Source organism: Microtus pennsylvanicus, chromosome 19 (assembly GCF_037038515.1).
Source record: "Microtus pennsylvanicus isolate mMicPen1 chromosome 19, mMicPen1.hap1, whole genome shotgun sequence".
NCBI classification, from domain to species: Eukaryota; Metazoa; Chordata; class Mammalia; order Rodentia; family Cricetidae; genus Microtus; species Microtus pennsylvanicus.
This window is the reverse complement of record NC_134597.1, coordinates 8382211-8402181: the sequence shown is the minus strand read 5'-3', so window position 1 is coordinate 8402181 and position 19971 is coordinate 8382211. Positions and strand designations below refer to the sequence as shown.

The following is a 19971-nucleotide window of genomic DNA, read 5'->3' as shown; positions in this document are numbered from 1 at the left end:
AATTGCTCTCAAAAATGATCTTAGCAGAACAGGCAAGGGAATGCTTATCTGGCAATTCACTGGTAGCATTCAAGGTTTTAATAGTGCTAGATAAACACAACAGGCAATTATTGCATGTGGCTACACATTGGGAAATAAAAACAAAAGATTGAAAACATAGTCTTCCGCTGTTTTGCCTTTATCTTATTTCCTAAATTGTGCATTTTAATTTTAATAGGTAGGAGGTTTTCGAAATATTTTCTGTATTATTCTATTGAAAAATCAGATGTAAAACTGTCATACCTTCTTCTGCAGTGACACACAATCTATCAGTCTAAAGTCAAACACCTTAAATCTTTTCAAAACAAAGGATCTAGGCTTTAAAAGGTTTCCACCCAAAACATTCAAGGTGGCTTTTTTACACACCTCAAACTACAGTTAAAATCAACAAAGTCAGTCACTGCAATTTATTAAAAGAAAAACTACACTTTTAAAGGCGCTATGAAGTAGTTCTTTGTTAGACTTTCTTTTTGTCATGAATACATTAGATTCCTTTTTCAGAATCAAGAATATATTCAAAATAGTATGGTCACCTTCTGCCTGTCTGTAACAGTCTATGACTGTTATAACCTTACCAGGTCCATCGGGAACACTCATCCTTTGGAAATTTTTGCTGTTCTTTCCTCTTTACATCAAATTTGTGATTGCATTTTTAAATTGCTTCACACTTTCTTTACAATAAAGTGATATAAAGTAATGCCCCAACACATGTTTCTCTCCTTGGAATATAATTACCAAAGTATATACATAACTTACCAAAATACATGTTCTGAAATATTCATAGCAGATGTATTCATATTAACTTTATATTTACAACTACTTCAATGCTCACGAACCAATACAATGAAAACTTAAGACAAAACACATTCACACAATAAAATGTATCTCCAACAGTGTACAGAATGTGGAAGAATGTCACAATGTAATACGGAGTGAAAAAGGCTACAAATCACCATAGACTATGGGTTAATTAGCTGCTGTTCATTGCTGTGAAAGAGTAGCCCTGAGAATAAAGAAAGAGGGGTTCATTTTGGTTCAGTTTTAGAGTTGACAGTGCCTATCTAGGTAACTTTGCAGTTTCTGTCCTGAGGAATGTTATAATGGATCTGTATTCGCCTGATTGCAGCCCAAGAGGGTAGAAGAAAGATCAGTATGTCAAAAACACCTATTAACAGTACACCTAGATCTTATCCACTATTTCCATCATTTCCCAGTAACACTATAAAATTATGAATCATTGATGACTGATTTATTGGCGAATTTAGAACCCACCTGTTGCAACTTCTGAGTGGTTGATTCCACAAACTGGGACCAATGCTCAACATGTGAGGACATTCTGGGGACCCTTAATATCTAAACCACCTTCTGTATAATTCTAATTACATGCAGCTCCTAAAAATAAAACTATTCTGCACTCTAAGAAGTCAAGGTAGGAAACACTATTAAAAAATATGTCACGAGTCTGTTCCTTCTCCAGACTTCCTGGGTGTCACCAGCATCAACTGCTACGCATGCAAATGAGTGCAAGCAAAACTGATACCAGCTCAGGAAGCTCGGTGGTCTGTGTCGGGGTCAATATCTCAGCTGGAGGTGCATTCTGATTATGTTAAAGCAGCCAGAGGAAGTATACAAAGAAATTCTGCGTATTACTTCTTAAATTATGTATGCACCAATTATTGTTCCACTAAATTTTTTTAGGCTAAAAAACAGAGGTGAGGTGAGTTAACACAAGAATTTATGCTCGTTTTCAAAAGTCAGATTCTGCCACAAACTCTTTGTCTGAAGGTCTGTAATAGAAGAAGGCTATACTCTTGAAACATTTTAAACAATTTATGAGGTGAAATTAGAGAGCATTATAGAAAAATATAGCCAGCATTTTGCTGTTGTTTCAATCCAAGACAATTTGGTAACAAAGTTATATACTAAACCTGACACTTACTTTAAAGATGATCTGATTTCCCTGTATTTGAAGATATCAATATTCATAACTTACTTATATCTTAGAGATATACTTAAAGCATAAAAGTAAAATATAAATAAATTAATAAAATTAATTTAAGACCCGAATACTATAAAAACACCAAGCAGAGTCATTAGAAGAAATTTAAGAGCTGGGTAGTGGTTGTGGATGTCTTTAATCATAGCACTCAGAAGGCAGAGATAGGCTAATTTCTATGAGTTCAAAGCCAGCCGGGTGTACAGAGCGAGTTCCAGGACAGCCAAGACAATATTCTAGACATAAAACCAAAGCACAAGAAAACACAGAGGGAAAAAAAAGTGGATTTCATCAACATCTGAATATTTTATTTTATTTGGTTGTTTGTTTGTTTATTAGATAATATCCATTGTCTACACTTGGGACTTTTTTCCTCCTAGTGGGTTGCCTTTTCCGGCCTCGATATGCTAAGAAATTAAACTAAGAAAAAAACAAAACAAAAACAAAAGTGGATTTTGATTTATTTGGTGTCTATTTTTGAAATATCAATTAAAAGGCAATTTTGTAGAGCCCACCAGCAAATACGTTCGGCATATGAAGATGAGAAGTCGCTATCAAGTGGGGATAGGAAGGGCAGCGTTCAGAAAAGGACCTTAGAAATGATCTAGAAACCTACAGTTTAGATGGTGGTAAACGTACAACTTAGCAAATACACAAAAATTTAAAACATAAGCTGATTTCTATAATACATTTTTAGTTCAAAATGTTTCCAATCTACCTGTCTCCTCGTAGGTTGTGACTATGACAGTCACTTGCATGATCAAGTCTGTGCCATTGATCTAAAATGGTGACGCTGACTGACTTTGGTTTCTTTCTAAAGGCAATATTATAGAAGAAAAAGGAACAGGCATTTGGTTTTTGACCAGAGGAATTTTGCTTTTCCATCTATTTGCCTTGAGACTTACAGGGATAATTTGATAATGTCAAGTTGGTAGTAAAGAACTAATCAAAGAAAGCAGCCTGTTTCAAATCAAATCTATACACTATTCATTTAGCTAGTGGGCTGACGGAATGAGTATATGCCATCGCTTTCCCTGAGATCCTAGACCTTGTCAATCATCCCTCTGCATTTGTTTTCTGGTTTATGCCTAATACAGTTAAAATTCCAAGAGAGTCAAATGGACCCAAGACGAGGTGTGGCTTTAATAGTGACTGTGCTGCGGAGATACGACACATTGCTGGCATAACAGCCTTCAATTTCCATCCACAGAATTGATTTCCAAGGAAGGGGGAGCATAAGGCGCTAAATTAAATAGATTCTTTCAGATGTTTATTGAGACAGACGGGCTTTTCTTGAGAAAGAATGCTGGAGGCTCAGAGCCCTGCCGGTGTGTGGCATTAACACATAAGGTGTCACAGAAATCTGCGTTAGATTTTTAACAGTATTCTGGCAGCATTGAGAGGGAGATGGTTAGCCCACAGGTTACTGTCAATTAAACAAGAGCTGTCACAAAGTCAGAAATACTGAAACATGGTGGGCACCAATCCTAAGCGGATCATATGGCAGCTACTCGGCGGTTATTTTAACACAGTCATGGTGTGGATGTGCCATTTCCCTGCAGAATTTAATTTGAGTCCCTGAGGATACAGACATCTCTGCATTTGCATGTTCTGTCAAATCAAAAGTGGACCTTCTCAATGAGCTGGAATGGTTCATGAGAGTCAGAAAAGGGCACTCAGCACCTTGTTCCTTGTTCTGTTACCCTTTGCTCAGGTTACATAGAAGAAGCCTGCATCATTCCCTGCCCCTCCGACTGCAAGCTCAGCGAGTGGTCCAACTGGTCCCGCTGCAGCAAATCCTGTGGGAGCGGCGTGAAGGTCCGGTCCAAGTGGCTGCGAGAAAAGCCTTATAATGGGGGAAGGCCTTGCCCCAAACTGGATCATGTCAACCAGGTATTTTCCTAACCCCAAGTGTACTACGATATTTCTGAGATTCCCAAGGATCTATTCTTTAACCAAAATGAACAAAATTAGATAACAGCTCCTGAATAAGAAATATGTTCGATCCTATTTTTATAAGGTCTGAGTCAATCACTTGTAATTTACTAAAATCTAAAATCTCGAATTATATATATATCATCTCTGAATTCTCTGAGGATTCAGAATCCTGCACGAGTCTAGATAGGTATACAATTCCATAGAGGTGAAATGACACCTATCTCATGAGTAATGGCAAGGTATTTAATCTGTCATGCAACTGTGCATAACTGTGGTGATAAGGTCACATAATTCTTATGGTTTCTGTAGACTCCCAGAGAGAGTTCTCAGTTGTGAAGTACTAAAGATAAAGCAAAGAAAGGACATGAATATTCTCTAAAATTAAGAGAAATTCTATTTATTCATTTTAACCTAGTTCATGAAAAATAAAATCAAGAAATACAAAAAGTTTCTCAAAGTTCATATACATGTATATATATTTGTGTGTGTGTATATATACATACTAGCAATTTAGTCTCTGCCTTTTCTAACATTGAAGCTGTATCAGAGCTTGCATGCATACTTCATTAACTGCTGCCAATGATTGTTATTTGTATTCTATTGGAGATAAAGAGTAAAATGGCTAATGACGGAATTGTGATTAATTTAAGTGTAACGGAACAGACAATTGTTATCACAGTTGATCGGCATGTAAATTAGCACAGAATGGAGTTTGCAGAGTGTGTGCAGATGCTGCGTTTTGAATTAGAGCCATGATCAAATGAACCAAGTATTTAAATATGTAAAACTGTTTCACGGGGACAAAGCCTGTCTCATTTTAAACTCTAACTACATTGTTATCAGCAGTTTCCTTCTGATTAACCTAAGATTGCTTGCTAACAATAGAAGCAAACCACATGAAGAGTAAATAAGTATTTTAAGTAAATAAATATTAAGAGATATTATTAAATTTTAACTATATTGCTATAATTTTAGTTATAATTATATAATTATGTTAAGTAAATTATAAACATTAAGAAGTATTTTAAGTAAATAAAAATGAAGACATGGAAGAATTAAGTCCACGGAAAGTATTCTCAATTAGTCTGAAGTTTTCTAAGTTGGTGAATTTAGACAATGGAGACAAAATTATACACTCCGCTATCGCCATCTCCTGGCAGGTGAACTGCCTTGTCATCGAATACTTTGTATTTCTACACAGCTAGTGTTCATTTCCAAAGCAGAAATTTGTCTGCAAAGCTGTAACTGTGTGAATATGAAACAGAATACAGAAGTGACATATTTATGATCCAGAAGAATGCCTGTGTATGACTTAGGAAATCTTGAATTTTCCAGTGACAAATTTAAATATTAACAAATCATGACCCATGGTCTTAACAAGCTGATGTGCACATACACATAACACATCAATGTGTGTGCGCCAAAGAATCAGTAAGTAATGTTAATATTCCACATTTGCCTGAGCACTTCTGTCTCCAAGGGCACATGACCACAGCCAAGCTGTCTGGACCGTACAAATCGCTAGTCTAAGACCCTTTCCCTGTTACTTTCCAAAATAAACAGGAATTTAAGTATTAGTAAAATCGACACGAAAATAAAATACACAAAATGTGTGTTAATGTTTTAAAAACATAAAGCACGGAGATTTTCACTATAATTAATTCCTCGGTGTAAATATACCTGTCTGTAGTCGTGAAAGTGGACTCAGATTCTGTGTCCTAGCTCAGGTTAAATCCGAAGGTTCTTATGTCACTAAAAGTGAATGGGTGGATTAAAGTGGACGAAAGGGTAAATGGATTTGAAGGTGGGTCAATATATAGATAACAGCCCACTTATCACTTGGCTCCTAAGTTATTTGCCGTCACAGATCAGTTTACCATGACAGGGGTTGTGAGATCCACTCAGTTTTTGAACCTTTGTCACCCTGCACATAAAATCCTTTCCCTTAGTTGTGAAATCCTTGTCTCTACATCTTAAATTTAAGTCATGTTAAGTTTTTAATTTAAAGGCTAAGCAAGACATCCTAATCTTTTACAAAAATGATGTTTTATATTAAAGCCCTTATAACTGAAATGTAGATTGTGAGCTCTTATCAAAATAACTGACATTTCAACCTTTCTTTCTTTTTTCTTGTCATTTTCTTCATTCCTGCCAAACACCCTCCAGGCACAGGTAAGCAATCACCTGATTCTTAAGAGTTCTTAAAACATCCTTACTTTCTCAACTAGATTTTCCTCTGCCTACTCCCTATTTATTTTACTTAGTTACCAGAATTTCTTTATTTGCAGGGAGGGTAGGGTGGAGCGAGTGGGTTTCACCTGTCCCACTTTGATGAGAAAATGGCACCCCTTATTTAACTTGAAGGAGAGAGGAAGGCATGATGGGCTGAAAATGGTTATTAGGATGTGACTATGAAATAATTTGCATTTATCCCAACAAAGAGGAATAATGATCCATCTATCAAAGGATTAGGAACAGCAGCAGGTCTCCTTCATTTCAGTTCGTCCATTACCTAGGAGTGCTGGGTGATATTGGGCCATGTGACAATGGTCCTGATTTAACACACCAAATGGACCTGTGCTGGCTGTGCTTTAGCTACAGTCTTATTCCAGCACTGCATATGTTTTTCTCTTTTCTGGGGTACTTCTGTTTTATTTTGGTTTTTAGTCCACTAAATTGTAAAAAATAGCTCCAAAGGACTGTTTAAATCTGTTTCCTGGGACAGATTACCTAAATCCTTTATATACCATAGTGTGTGCGAGAGTGTAAAATAAGAAACAAAATTGGATTTTCACATACTTTGAAAATTTTTAAAATATTTTTCTTTAATATTGCATTCTTGGTTGCAGTAGATCATGGTCCATTTATTTCTTCTACTTATTTTTCTCTTTGGAAAACAGCACAGTAGCTTCATTGTTCTAGAATTCTTGAAACAAACATAATATACTGTGTTCGAAACTGAGAGCTTTGTGGACAGTAACTGCAAACAGTTGGCTGTGCTTTGTGAGGTCCTTACTGCCGACAGCTGGATCTGTAGCTATGCATCATGTAAAATTAATTTAGGACCTTGTTTCCATACCTCAAGTGATTGAGGATTAGTTTTAAGATGGGTTTATTTCCTTTCATTTATCATTTTAGTTTCTTGTATCAAAAAAGAAATGATTATTCTTACAACTATAGACATTTATATGTAAAGCTGGCTAAATTACATTTAATTGGAAAACATATATTTACAATATTCATTTCATTCATTCATCCATTCATTCATTTGACAAATTTTCACTGAGTGTCTAGCACCTGAGTGCCCTAGGTTAAGGAACAAAGACACAAAAGTTTTAACAAAAGAGATAGTCCAGAAGAATATAATATAATGTGTTATATGTCAGTTTATGAAATTGTGTTTTGAATCTGGCCCAGAATGTGGGTTAGATCTATGCCCACTGTGTAGTAAGAGGTGGGGGGTGCGGCTCAGCCCACCCTCCCCGTCTTGGCTAGACTAGATCTTTCTTACTAAGTGAGAGTATGAACAGTAAGGGGAAGGAACGAAACCTGGCTGACGGGTTAAGGACTGTGAAGATACAGGTGTCTTCCATCCACCCACCTCCACTCTCATCCCACTGCCTGAGATACCCGATGTGTGTTTCAGGTGTATGAGGTCGTCCCATGCCACAGTGACTGCAATCAGTACATATGGGTTACAGAGCCGTGGAGTGTCTGCAAGGTGACCTTTGTGAACATGCGAGAGAACTGTGGAGAGGGTGTGCAGACCCGCAAAGTGAGGTAAGACCAAGGAGAACGGCCGAGAGGCAAGATGGCCATCATCTCCCATCTCACAGGCAATAACACGGGGCATCCCTCTTCTCCACTGCACTGAAAACTTTTGTTGGTTTTGGTTTTAGGGAATCTGGGTACCTGGGAATTAAGACTATCTGTTTCAAGCAGCAGTTTGTGTATTCTAGTTCCTGACTTTAAAAGCTCCACGTTACAACAACTTTTAAGTTGAATTTTTATTTTTGAAATTATAATACAATTATATCTCCTTTCCTTTTCTCCTCTAGAACCATCCCAATACTGGTCCATGCTCTTTTGAAAATTCATTCTCTATCTTTTCATTAATTACTGTTACATACATGTATTATATGCATATATGCAGATAATATAAATTCCTAAATACATAAATACAACCTGCTAGATCTGTATGCTACTTGTATGTAGTATGTCTCAGGGCTGACCATTGGAAATACATGTTGAAAGCAAGCTTGATAAGTGCAGATGTTAAACCTCAGCAACTTCGTAAAAGTCAAATATGTTTCTTTTATACATATGTAATTTTTTATATATGTTCATGAGTATCTGGAGGCCAGAGATGTGGGTATTTATCTCATTCACTCCTTGCCTTATTTTTGAGTTAGGGTCCCTCACTGAACCTGGAGCGTGCCAATGAGACCCAGGGATCTCCTGTCTTTACCTCCTCAGTACTAAGATTACAGATGTGTGCTACAGGACCTACTAATTTTGTCACATGAATGCTGGAAACTGAACCCGGATCCTCATGCTTATGTGGCAAGCACTTGTCTTACTAAGCCATCTTCCCTACCAGAAAAGCCAAATATAGTCGTAAACACACAATTTCAAATACCCTGCGTTGACTTCCTGTTCTTTTTTGTAATCCTGGCTAGCATTTGAATGTTCTCATCTCCTTCAGGAAGCCTTCTCTTCAACCTCTGGCTAGTATTGTCTCTCACTTATTTGAATACAGTTATCATGTGTGATAGGGTAGCTACTGGTCATGTGTGGCTAAAGTTTTGAATGCATACCTGCAATCATACTATTCATAATTTCATATTCTCAACTGCCACATGTGGGTGTTCTGTTGGACAGCAGAAATGTAGAATATTCTTTTCATCACAAAGGGTCTAAAATAATAATAATAAATCCAGAACTAGACATTAGTTTATTCTCATCTATAACTTATCGTGAGCTTTAGAATTATTTAATAATGCCTCACAATATATTTCAGTAAAGGTTTTATTTAATTAATGTTAATACCATAAAAATTTTACATACGAAAATTTTGTATAACCTTGTTTCTGATAAAAAAAAATCTGTTTGTCTCAAAAACCCATTTACAATTTCCATGGGCCAAGATAAAGGTAGACTAATGATGAAGACAGGAAGGAATGTGGAGAGATAGGAAATGAAAAGGTAAAACTGAGGGTTTTCTTTGTCTATAACTCTGTTTCCAAATTAAAATTTTACCCTCCAAACTTAAAAATCATTCCCTTGTGTGAAGAATTTCTGTCAGTTGCTTGTTTTGTTAGTGAAAAATTATTTTTAAAAAAAAGAATATGTATTGCACTTTCTGCCAACTGTTATGTACATGATTCTTTTTTCTTTGTAAATAGCTATTTTTCATGTTTCCAAGCACTTTGGAAACAAAGTAACTTTTCAGATAAATTTATGTGTTGAAGTTGATGCAATAGAGAGAGAGGTTAGTATTGATCGTGATCTCTGATCGTGTAATAATGTGCCTGTTTGTCCCTGATTGCGTGGCACAGGGTTCAAACTCTATCCTCTGCTAGTCAGGGTCAGGATGTCCTGCAACTGTGGACTGACATGTGGAGATAGATGAGTCTATAAAAGAACAGGTTTGTATTTACCTATGTTCAGTCTTTCTCAGTTAGGATGGAATGGCATATAAGGAAGTGGATAACAGAAGTGGTCCTTTCTAATAAAAATTCCTTTCTCCCCTGCATCCTTCCTTCCTGCCATCTCTCTCCCTCCCTATTTCCTTCTCTTTTTCTTCTTTTCCATCTTTCTTTTCTTCCCTTCCCCTTGTGCTAGGAATCAAGGCATGATCTCAAAGAGGCTAGGCAAAGGAAAGGGCGTGCTGTCAATGACATTTTTGTTTTTACAATTTTAGTTGCTGTTCCTGCAGCAGTTGTGTTCCATCCGTGCAGGCAATGCATCCTGTATTTCCATATCTGTAATGAGTCTCTCAACTCCAAAGTGGCCCTGCAGTCTGTGTTTCTAACATACATCAGTCTTCTCAAACAGCTATTATTGCTCGTTAGAATAGAAGGGACAAGGCTAAGAAAGAAGCAAACTTAAAACTTTTATTTGGGCTTAGGTTTAATTCAAGTATCTATTTTGAATTTTAGATTAAAAAAATGTTCATGCCAAATAAAACAAACATCTTGGTAGGTAGAGTTTGTTTCTATTTTGTGAAATGGAAAAGTGGAAATGGAAATTATATTGTAAACAAAATAATAATTTGTCTTAAAACAAATCAAGTTTGTTAAGAGAAGTTATCCCTGAATAGTAAATTTGCAGTTTATTATTTATTCTGAATTTTGAGTTACTTTTACAATACAAAATTAAGAAAGATAAAAGTCTTTACCAATAAAGTTGTATTGTATAGCTACCTATTAGGATATCGGACATATCTTCTTAACTTGGATCAATAGGCAATTTTACAAGTTAATCCTGTGTGCTGCATCAATATCTGCTAAGACTGTGATCTCAGCATCAATTCCACATTCTGGCTGTGGAAATGCTTTGTCTTCAATGTCTTTGCCAGACCACTGTCAAAAGAACATTTTTAGAATGCCACTGAAGATAAACTTTTCCTCTATAACTAAAAGCCCTTTTAAATAAATTCATAATTTAATGTTTCAACAATTAAATCATCAAACATCTGCTAATTAATTTTGTGAATAATTTTTTGAAAAATCACAGAGATCAGTATTTATAGATTTTTTTTAGCTTGCATGTCCAATCAAAATACTATTATTGATGGTTTTCCAAGTTTTCAAGGTGTCTCACTTAATAGAAACATTTTTCTTAAATTTAGTATCGGCGATTATTAATGAACAATTATTCAGGGCATATTTTTAAAGACACAGTGTCCTTCCTGCTAGAAATCTCTGAGCAAAGATGAAATGGCAGGCATGACTCAGCCAACTTCTGAAACACGGCTCAGGAGGTTTAAGAACGCATCTTCCTCTTAATCTTCCCATAGGCACCTCCCTTCCTGAACCCATTAATTTCATTGACCTTTTCTACATTATAGATCAAAGATCAGAGTTTTCTCTGCCACTATGAAAGTTCACAGAGATTATTAACTAAGGTAAAGGGAATCCACATTAATTAGCTTCTCAAGAGATCAGTCAAGAGGAATTCTTGATTGTTCATAATGGAATAGTATGAACTAATATTTAAATTTTTTCTAATAAAAGCAAAACTAACAATTAAGAATAAATCATGGTATAAGATCAAATAACCACACTTAGAGAGGTCGTGCTGTTCTAATTAGAATTTTCTTCTGGTTTCTGGCTTTCTTTTCAAGTTAGCAGATGAGGACTAAAATTGTCTTTTTAATGGCATTTAAAACTATTTCTCTTCATTTATTTGTATACACATATGCCACACACGTCTCACACAAACACACATCTCACACAGCACACACACACAATCACACAACCACATACACACACACACAAAACCACATACACACAATCACACAGACACACATGTCATACACTCAATGTCTCTCTCTCACACACACACATGTCACATGGCCCATGTAGAGGATAGTTTACAGGGATTCGTTTTTTTCTTTCCTACTGACTTCTAGGAACTGAAATCAGTTCTTCAGGTTTGGTTCAGAGTATTCTTTCTGGCAGCTAAAATTAATTTCTAAATGACAAAAAAACTGATAAATGCCTTATCTTGGAAATGACCTAATGAAGCATTTTGTGTGCATATTGCACTGTACTTAAGCCCCCATCACTTATGAGTCAAGAGTATCTTCTCTCAGAATCTCTTTGGATCATTTTTCAGTTGTTCCTGTCTCACACATCTCAAAAATGGGTGTAAAAAATCTTTTCCCTTGCAAAGAAACTGGATACCATTTACCAGGGCACTGAAACTATCTTATTAAAGTATTCTGAACATGCATATCAGCATATTTTTTTTAATCTTAAAGAAGTACTAGCTATGTTTGGGTCTTAAGGTCTTAATGAGAACTACCCACCCTGTGTGTTGGCTGTCTCCTCTAATCGTCCTGGTTCTTTTGCTGGTGTGCATGTTTACTTTCAGATGCATGCAGAATACAGCTGACGGCCCTTCTGAACATGTGGAGGATTACCTATGTGACCCAGAAGATATGCCCCTGGGCTCAAGAGAATGTAAACTCCCATGCCCCGAAGACTGTGTGATATCTGAGTGGGGGCCGTGGACCCAGTGTGCCTTGGTGAGATTATTAGCATTTCAGTAAAATGTAGTTTGCTTAATTTTTGAAGATTTTTTTTAAAAATAATTTAATTCAAATACCTTTTTAAAAATATTCATTGTAAAAGCAATGAGTCTTGTTTTAAAAAGCAAGGTGTGCTTTCTTGGCCACTTCCTTGTATGGGTAAGTAATGTAAATTCAGCATTGTTTCTACAACAACTTGCCTTCTTGCAAACCTTTTGCTCCTTTGCTCCTTTCAACTACACTCCTAAACCAGCTTGTGGTGCCTTCAACTGGCCTTACAGATTGCACAGAAGGTTAAAAACTGCAATGGTCATAATGATTCCCTGTAGTGAAAGTGAGAAAAGAATGAAATTCTAGTGGAGTGACTTTAGTGATATCCACTTGATAGCCCTTGCTTCTGGTCAAATCTGCTTAGTTTAAACAGCAGGAACACTCTTTTGCACACGGGGAGTGCTCCGGCAGGTGTGATAACACCAGGAAGTAAAGGATCCTGAGAAAGATACTGAGCAGGAAGAAGGATGCACGTGGTGAGACCTCAAATATTCGAAGATGATTGTTTGTGAACATTCAAAATAGAAACCAAACGATCATAGTTTCTGTTCACTGTGCCTGCTGTTAGAATCCCTGTCACTGAGTTCAAAAGCAGCCGGTGAGTGCAACAGAATCTATTTTACAATAGAACAGCGTTGTAACAGGATGTGTGACCATTTGAATTTCATCTGTGGAATCTACTGTGAAAATCTCTGAAAATCATGAGAAGAAAGCGATCGTGTGCACCCTCCCTGAACATCTCTTCTTGGAACCACTTCTTGTTAGTGCCTATCTCACAGAAGGGACTGGGAATGTTACTTCCCTTGTAAATGTAGCTCACCTGTGGATCAGTCAGGGTTCTCCACGGGAGCAAGTTACAGAGCTTATCTCTTGGGGAAAAGAGATTTATCAGAGTGGTTTACAGGCTGTGGTCCGGCTAATCCAACAATGGCTGTCTATCAACTGAGGTCCAAGAATCCAGGAATTGCTCAGTCCAAGAGGCTGACTGTCTCAGCTGGTCTTCAGCATGTGCCAGAATCCCAAAGCAGGCTCTAATGCAGGGAACGAGTGGACTTGCTAGCAAGAACTTGCATGCTTGTAAGCAAGCAGACAAAGTGTCCTTCTTCCAGGTCCTTTATATAGGCTGCAAACAGAAGGTGTGGCCCCTATTAAAGGCAGATCTTCTCACCTCAAAAAATATGTATTAAAGCTGTATCTTTCCACTTCTAAGATCTGGATTAAAGGTGTATCTTCCCACTTCAAATGATATAATTAAGAAAAAAAAATCCTCACAGATGTGCCCAGTCATTTGAGTTTTAGTTTATTCCAGATGTAGTCAAATTGACAACAAGAACAGCTATCACATCCTGATTGTCATACATAGTCTGTTTTTTCCAACTCCTATGAAGCCGAGTGAGTTCACATCAGACAGAACTCTAGATTTCAATAGTAGTGGGGGCCTTAGACCCAACCAGAGGAAGAAAATCACTTGAAACAATGTGCAGAAAAGTTAGTGTCTTAGTTAGAGTTCTATCACCTGATGAAACATCATGACCAAAAGTGTCTTGGGGAGGAAAGCGTTTATTGTATTCCCATTTCCATATATCTGTATTAAAAGCAGTGATGACAGGCACTCATGAAGGACAAGAACCTGAAAACAGGAACTGATACAGAAGTCAGTGACTTGCTCCCTCCTACTTGCTCATACTGCTTTCTTGTAGCACCCAGGAGTACAAGCCCAGATTGCCACCACCCACAATGGGATGGGCCTTCCAATATTAATCATTAATTAAGGAAAAAACTCTACCAGCTTGCCTACATCCCACTTATATGGAAGCATTGTCTTAATTGGGGTTTCCTCCTCTCAGATGACACTAGCCTGTGTCAAGTTGACATAAAACTACCCAGCACAGTTATTTTAGCCCCGCACAACTGCGAAAAACAATGTGAAAAAAGCTGGAAAGATACACCTAATATTAAATTGCTCAAATTACAGTAAAGGGCCACTTCAGGCAAGTTTATAGTCTGTGTTTTCCAAGGAGATTTGCCTTTTTAATCTCTGTGCTAACACTGTTAAAATGCCAACTGGAAACCAATTGACTGTTTAGAAACAAACAGACCCAATATATGAATTGAACAGATATTGAAAGAAGGGTGAAGACTCCAGCCTTGTTGAGAGTCTGCAAATGAATTTCTGTTTTAATTCTGCAGTGAACTGTATACTACAGTGTCTGATTCTATTTACAGTGATGGAATTCTTAACATCAGAGATTGTGTTAAAAGAATATTCAGCTTGTATAAAACAGAGGCTGTTGAACTTGGGCTGTTTCTTAAATCCCTTAGCAGGAATAATAGGAACCACCAACCAGGAACTATGTCCATCTGGGTTCTGTTTTAAATATCCATAAGTAACCATCTTAGAAAAATATTGAGTTCTACCATGTGTAACAAGAAAGAGTTAATGAAACATGCTTTGTTTTCTTGAGCATTTGCCAAAAGAAATTTTGAAATGAGATTAAAGTTCAGCTAGTTGAATGGGTGTGCCTTTTGGACTTTATAAGTTACTTTGTTTCATCCAAGACATTCATAAATAAATACAAAGCGTTTACTGTGTGCAAAGAATTGTTGTGTTCAAAGAATATAGAAAAGACAGAAATTTTTTCAATGTGCTAACATTGGAGATGGTAACAGGACCTTTATATAATTTGCATTCTCTAAATACAGAAAGTGTTGCTTCAGTGACATGATCAAAATACAGTGAGATCAAAGGACAGGGCAATAACTACTTAAGGCCTAAGAAATCCAAAATTGTTCCTTTCTACTCTTAGAAGGCACATGTTTTCAGAAAGCTGCACCAGGAAGAAAATAGCCAGTCACTCTATAGATGCTAAATTGATTATATGAATGTATGCATTAAGAAAATAAAAAGTCATAATACCTAGAGAATTATGTGAAGTCACCATTAAATTGGTTTATGTCAATTAACACACATCACATGGGTGCAAATATGCATACACACATATACACTTTTATACATATACCTTAAATCATCATAACATATGGGATTAACATTCTTTGTTGCTAAATATGGCCATATGAATGTGTTTATATAGCTATGAGGTAATGACTTAAACATATTCTAGCTAGGATGGGACATCAGACTCTTAGTCAACCCTTAACATTTTACATATGAAAACTCTGAAACATGATGAAGTTCACTGACTTGTTCAAATTAGTCAATGAGTTGAGTGCTCTACTGCCACCCCCAGTAACATGCTAACTTTTGTAGGCTGGGTTTATCTTTCTGAAAAAATGATATTGTTCTCTGTAAGCCTTGCAATCCAAGTGGTTCCCGGCAAAGGTCAGCTGAGCCTATCAGACAGCCTGCTGATGAAGGAAGAGTCTGCCCTGATGCCGTGGAGAAGGAGCCCTGTCGTCTGAACAGAAACTGCTACCACTATGACTACAATGTCACAGGTAAGCTTGGCACCTTGTCTTCACAGAGTCTGGGGTACAGTCACAGGCAAAGCTGCTCCCGGCAGTCTCGTCTGCCTAGGCCAGCTACGCTGTGTGCCATTTGAAGACACAGCCCACACTCTGAGAAATAACGACATGAAGAAATAGTTAGCTGGTTTATATTCTGGTAAACATCAAAATATAGAGAATGCAAGTATCACAAAGACTAAATTTTCATAGTAGGTGGTGAATATTTCAGACAATCCTTAAAACCTTCTCCCACTTTGGAAGGGTACAAATATGTTTTCTTTTTTAGCAGATGTTTGATACTTACAACATCAACATAAATAATTGCTGTGGTGCAGGGACATTTATGAACAACAGTCACATGATGTAAAATTCTGTAATCTTAAAAGTTAATGTTCAAAAAAGTAGACTTGTAATAAATTGCATTTGTTTCATTAATTTCATTTAATACTATCAAAGCATACACATCAAAACAATTTCATGTGTTCCTTTGGTTTGGTACAGCATCAAAGCTAACTTGGATTTTCCCCAAGTGAATTCCACAATGAAATAAGCTCAAGAAATTGAAAAAAGAAAAAACAGTCACATTGGCTTCTGTCTCTTTAGTTTTCTCTATGATTTGTTTTGATGACACCAAGGAAATCAAAGTTGTCTAGGTTATGTAGTTCTAGCCTAGAGAAAGATGAAAGAACGATTTTCACAAAAGATACAAAATAAGGGAGTTTAATAAATATGCTGAAGTTATTTACAAAATAAATGAGTTTGCATTTTTTTGAAAAATCCTACTTACAGAAATAAATGAAGCACATTATGAAGCTAGAACTACATAGAGTACTAGTATATATAACTATGTAGTTACCTATACATAGCATATATGCACACTCTGTGTAGTTATATCAATTAAAACTATGCTGACTTTGCTGAAAGAGACATAATAGTAAATTTTTAAATTCTACTGTTCTTAAAAAAAATGTTTTGAAATGATGTTGATCAATAGAGCAAAGCCGTTTTTACAGTATCACTCAATAGCTAGCTGTCAACATTATCAAGTAAGTAGACATCTGCCTTAAAGAATAATCCCCACTGCTTTGTGCAACCGCAGCAATTCCATTGACTCCTAACATGTTCAATGCTGGGACCCATATGCTCTGCCTGTGGGATGATGGATTGCGTGGCTTAGGAAGCAGTTGTGCATTAGGTATGGGATTCGGGTCACCAGAGCTTCGTCGGAAATCTGCTCGTGCACCGCCTCCTGTTCTGATGGCTGTTTTCCGTTCAGACTGGAGCACATGCCAGCTGAGTGAAAAGGCGGTTTGTGGGAATGGCGTCAAAACAAGGATGCTGGACTGTGTTCGAAGTGATGGCAAGTCCGTTGACCTGAAATATTGTGAAGAGGTGGGTGAGTGCTGTGATAATCTTTGCAGGAAATTCTTCCCTAATAGTTCAAATTCACAGGGAGCCTAGTGACGAGTGCGCCACACAGTGCGCGGCCCACAGCTGTTTTCACAGACTGTCCAGTGCCCTCTCGAAAAGAGACAGCATCCACACTACTCCTTTCCACAGATAATTTCCTGTATTCTTTTCTGCTTGGAACTCAAAGGTATGCTAATTAGCCCATTCGGGGAAGAAATGCTTAGGAAACAATAAGCAATCAAGGTGAATGAAGGCAATAAATCTTAATCAGACCATTCATCATCTTTTCTAATTTCATGTGAATTGGGTGCAGAGCTTGGACACCCGCCAAGAGCCGTCATTTATTCTTTCTGTTGCTAAACATTGATTACACGCAGCTTCAGAGCAGATTTCGATATTAATATCTGCTACCCAGCTGCGAGAATCTACGCACTTAGGTCATGAAGAAAGCCTAACGTTCAAGCAAAGGAATGAAGTCTGTCACCGTTATCTCTAAGGCCGAGAAAAACTATGGTTTATAGTTAACCGTTGAATGAAAGTAATGTCATCCCTCTTAGCTATAACCTTATGAGCAGTAGAGAAACATGTAACTGACATTTCTTTTCATAAAGCTGCACCTTTCGGTGAGTTTTGTCTGAGTTCCAAACCACAATGGCAATGATATTCTTGTTGTTTAGCTCCCTGTGCTTCTGCAATCCACAAGGTCATTTTCAGACTAAGTGCTTCAGTAGATCTGAAACAGAATAGTGTGAACTCTGAAGCCATCAGCAGAACTACTTGAATCCACTTAGTGCCATTGTCAAAACTTTAACTTCCTTACATCTCTGTCTGTAGGGGAGACTTTCAGATACTCGAAAAACATCAAGTTGTTTAGTTAATAAATGCCTACACCTAAAACCTTGGGCCATGAGTCAACCTATTCACATGTTATGTTAAAGTAAGTTAAATATGAGTTTTTAAACTAATACCATTTAAGCAAAATAACCAACAATAAATAGCACTTTTGTGAGTGGAGATTATTACAACAACCACAACCTTCCCAGAGAGTGGTCTGTGATCTAACACAAGCTGCTGGTGAGTGCCAGTGCAGGCGATGTTCCCTCCTTACAAGATCATGAAATGAGACCTCTGTGAAAGGTGAGCCCAAAGCATTCAAGACTATTTTAAACTACTTCATGTAATGTGAAGTCTGCAGCGACAACTGCAGGTTCAAATCCAAACATCCTGGCAAATACTGTCTTTAGGGAAACCTGAGCTAGTCTCTGTGGAAATTAAACACCACACACACCATTTTATACATCCCTGGGAATCCAGCTGGCTCTGCAAACTGTGCTATCTTTGTAAACAATGGTCAGACCACCTACCTACCAACCCCTGTGCAAACCCTGCATTACATTCCGCAGTGGTAGGTAACTCTTGCTGCTTCCTTAATAGGCACAAAGAAATGTGTCATTACTGCCCAACAAAGAGGAAAATTAGGGTTAAATTCACTTGTGTTTATGTAGTGCATTTTCCCCTTTGGTGGTTTTGACTTTTTTTTTTTAACTCATTTGATACCTAGTCATTGTGTCTCATTTTCTTTTCTTTAAAACCTAAATAGATTATTAAAATTTACTTAGAAACATATTTACATGAATAGATGTGTTGATTTGGGCAGATTATATACATAGATAGATAGATAGATAGATAGATAGATAGATAGATAGATAGATAGATAGACAGAGAAATAGATGATTGAAGAACAGAAGAACAAACAGACAGAGTAAAAAGATGAAATAAATATCAGGAGAAAGAAACAGAGTTTAAAAGTGTAATTAATGGATAGCCAAATGCTGTCTAATGAAGTAAGTTAGTAACAGATGATTCTGTGTTGAACACTCCCTCTTGAAACTACAGCATATCATTAATATTTCACATTCCATTCACTATATCACCCCAAGATTTATCTCTTCACCCTCATGTAGTTTTTAAAAATCGTTATGAGACTTTAATTTAATTCATTCATTCATTCATTCATTCATTCATTCATTTTCGGTGCAGGAGACTAAATTCAGAGCATTCAGGATAATAGCCCTATGCTCTGTCACTGAGCTACACTCCAGCTCCCAAATTGGTCTATCGTTTTTTTTTCAGTACATTCTATCTTTGGTTTTAAGTGGCAGTTTGTCTTTAAAGCCATTTGGTTATTCAGCTTAATGTGTCTACATAAAAGATAAATAACACCAAGAAGATAAAATTATAGGTCTGTATTTTGGCGATATTTTGAGTTTTGAAATATTACAAAGCCGTTTCATCTATACTTCTTTATTCTTCACTTAGGAACTTTCAACTAATTTTTAGATTAATTCTATTTTTTCATTATGGAAAAAGTTATGTGTGTGGGATAGGTATGGATCTATTTGCATTCTTCTTCATGCTGACATCCAGTTATGACAGCACCATTTGTTGAAGATGTTTTCTTTTTTCTATTGTATAATTTTAGCTTCTTTCTCAAACATCAGGTGTTCATAGCTGTGTGGATTAATATCCGGATCTTTAATTCAATTACATTGGCCAACCTGTCTGTTTTCATGCCAATACCAAGCTGTCTTTATTACTGTAGCTCTATAATAGAGCTTGATGTTGGGGATGGCGATGCCTCTGAAAGCTCCTTTATTATACAGGGTTGTTTTGGCTATCCTGGGTCTTTCATTTTTCCATATGAAGTTGAGTATTGTTCTTTCAAGATCTGTGAAGAATTGTGTTAGGATTTTTATGGGGATTGCATTGTATCTGTAGATTGCTTTTTGTAGGATTACTATTTTTATTATGTTGA

At 36.8% G+C, this 19971-nt stretch overlaps 1 protein-coding gene across 1 annotated transcript in view; it reads left to right on the top strand.

Moving 5' to 3' along the window:
* Thsd7a (thrombospondin type 1 domain containing 7A) overlaps window positions 1-19971 on the top strand; it is a 365115-nt gene that overhangs the window by 332420 nt on the left and 12724 nt on the right. The window contains exons 14-18 of the mRNA XM_075953378.1: window positions 3750-3928; window positions 7620-7753; window positions 12074-12227; window positions 15593-15737; window positions 17023-17138. Coding sequence (XP_075809493.1) covers window positions 3750-3928; window positions 7620-7753; window positions 12074-12227; window positions 15593-15737; window positions 17023-17138 — 728 coding nt within the window. The remainder of the gene's footprint in view (window positions 1-3749; window positions 3929-7619; window positions 7754-12073; window positions 12228-15592; window positions 15738-17022; window positions 17139-19971) is intronic.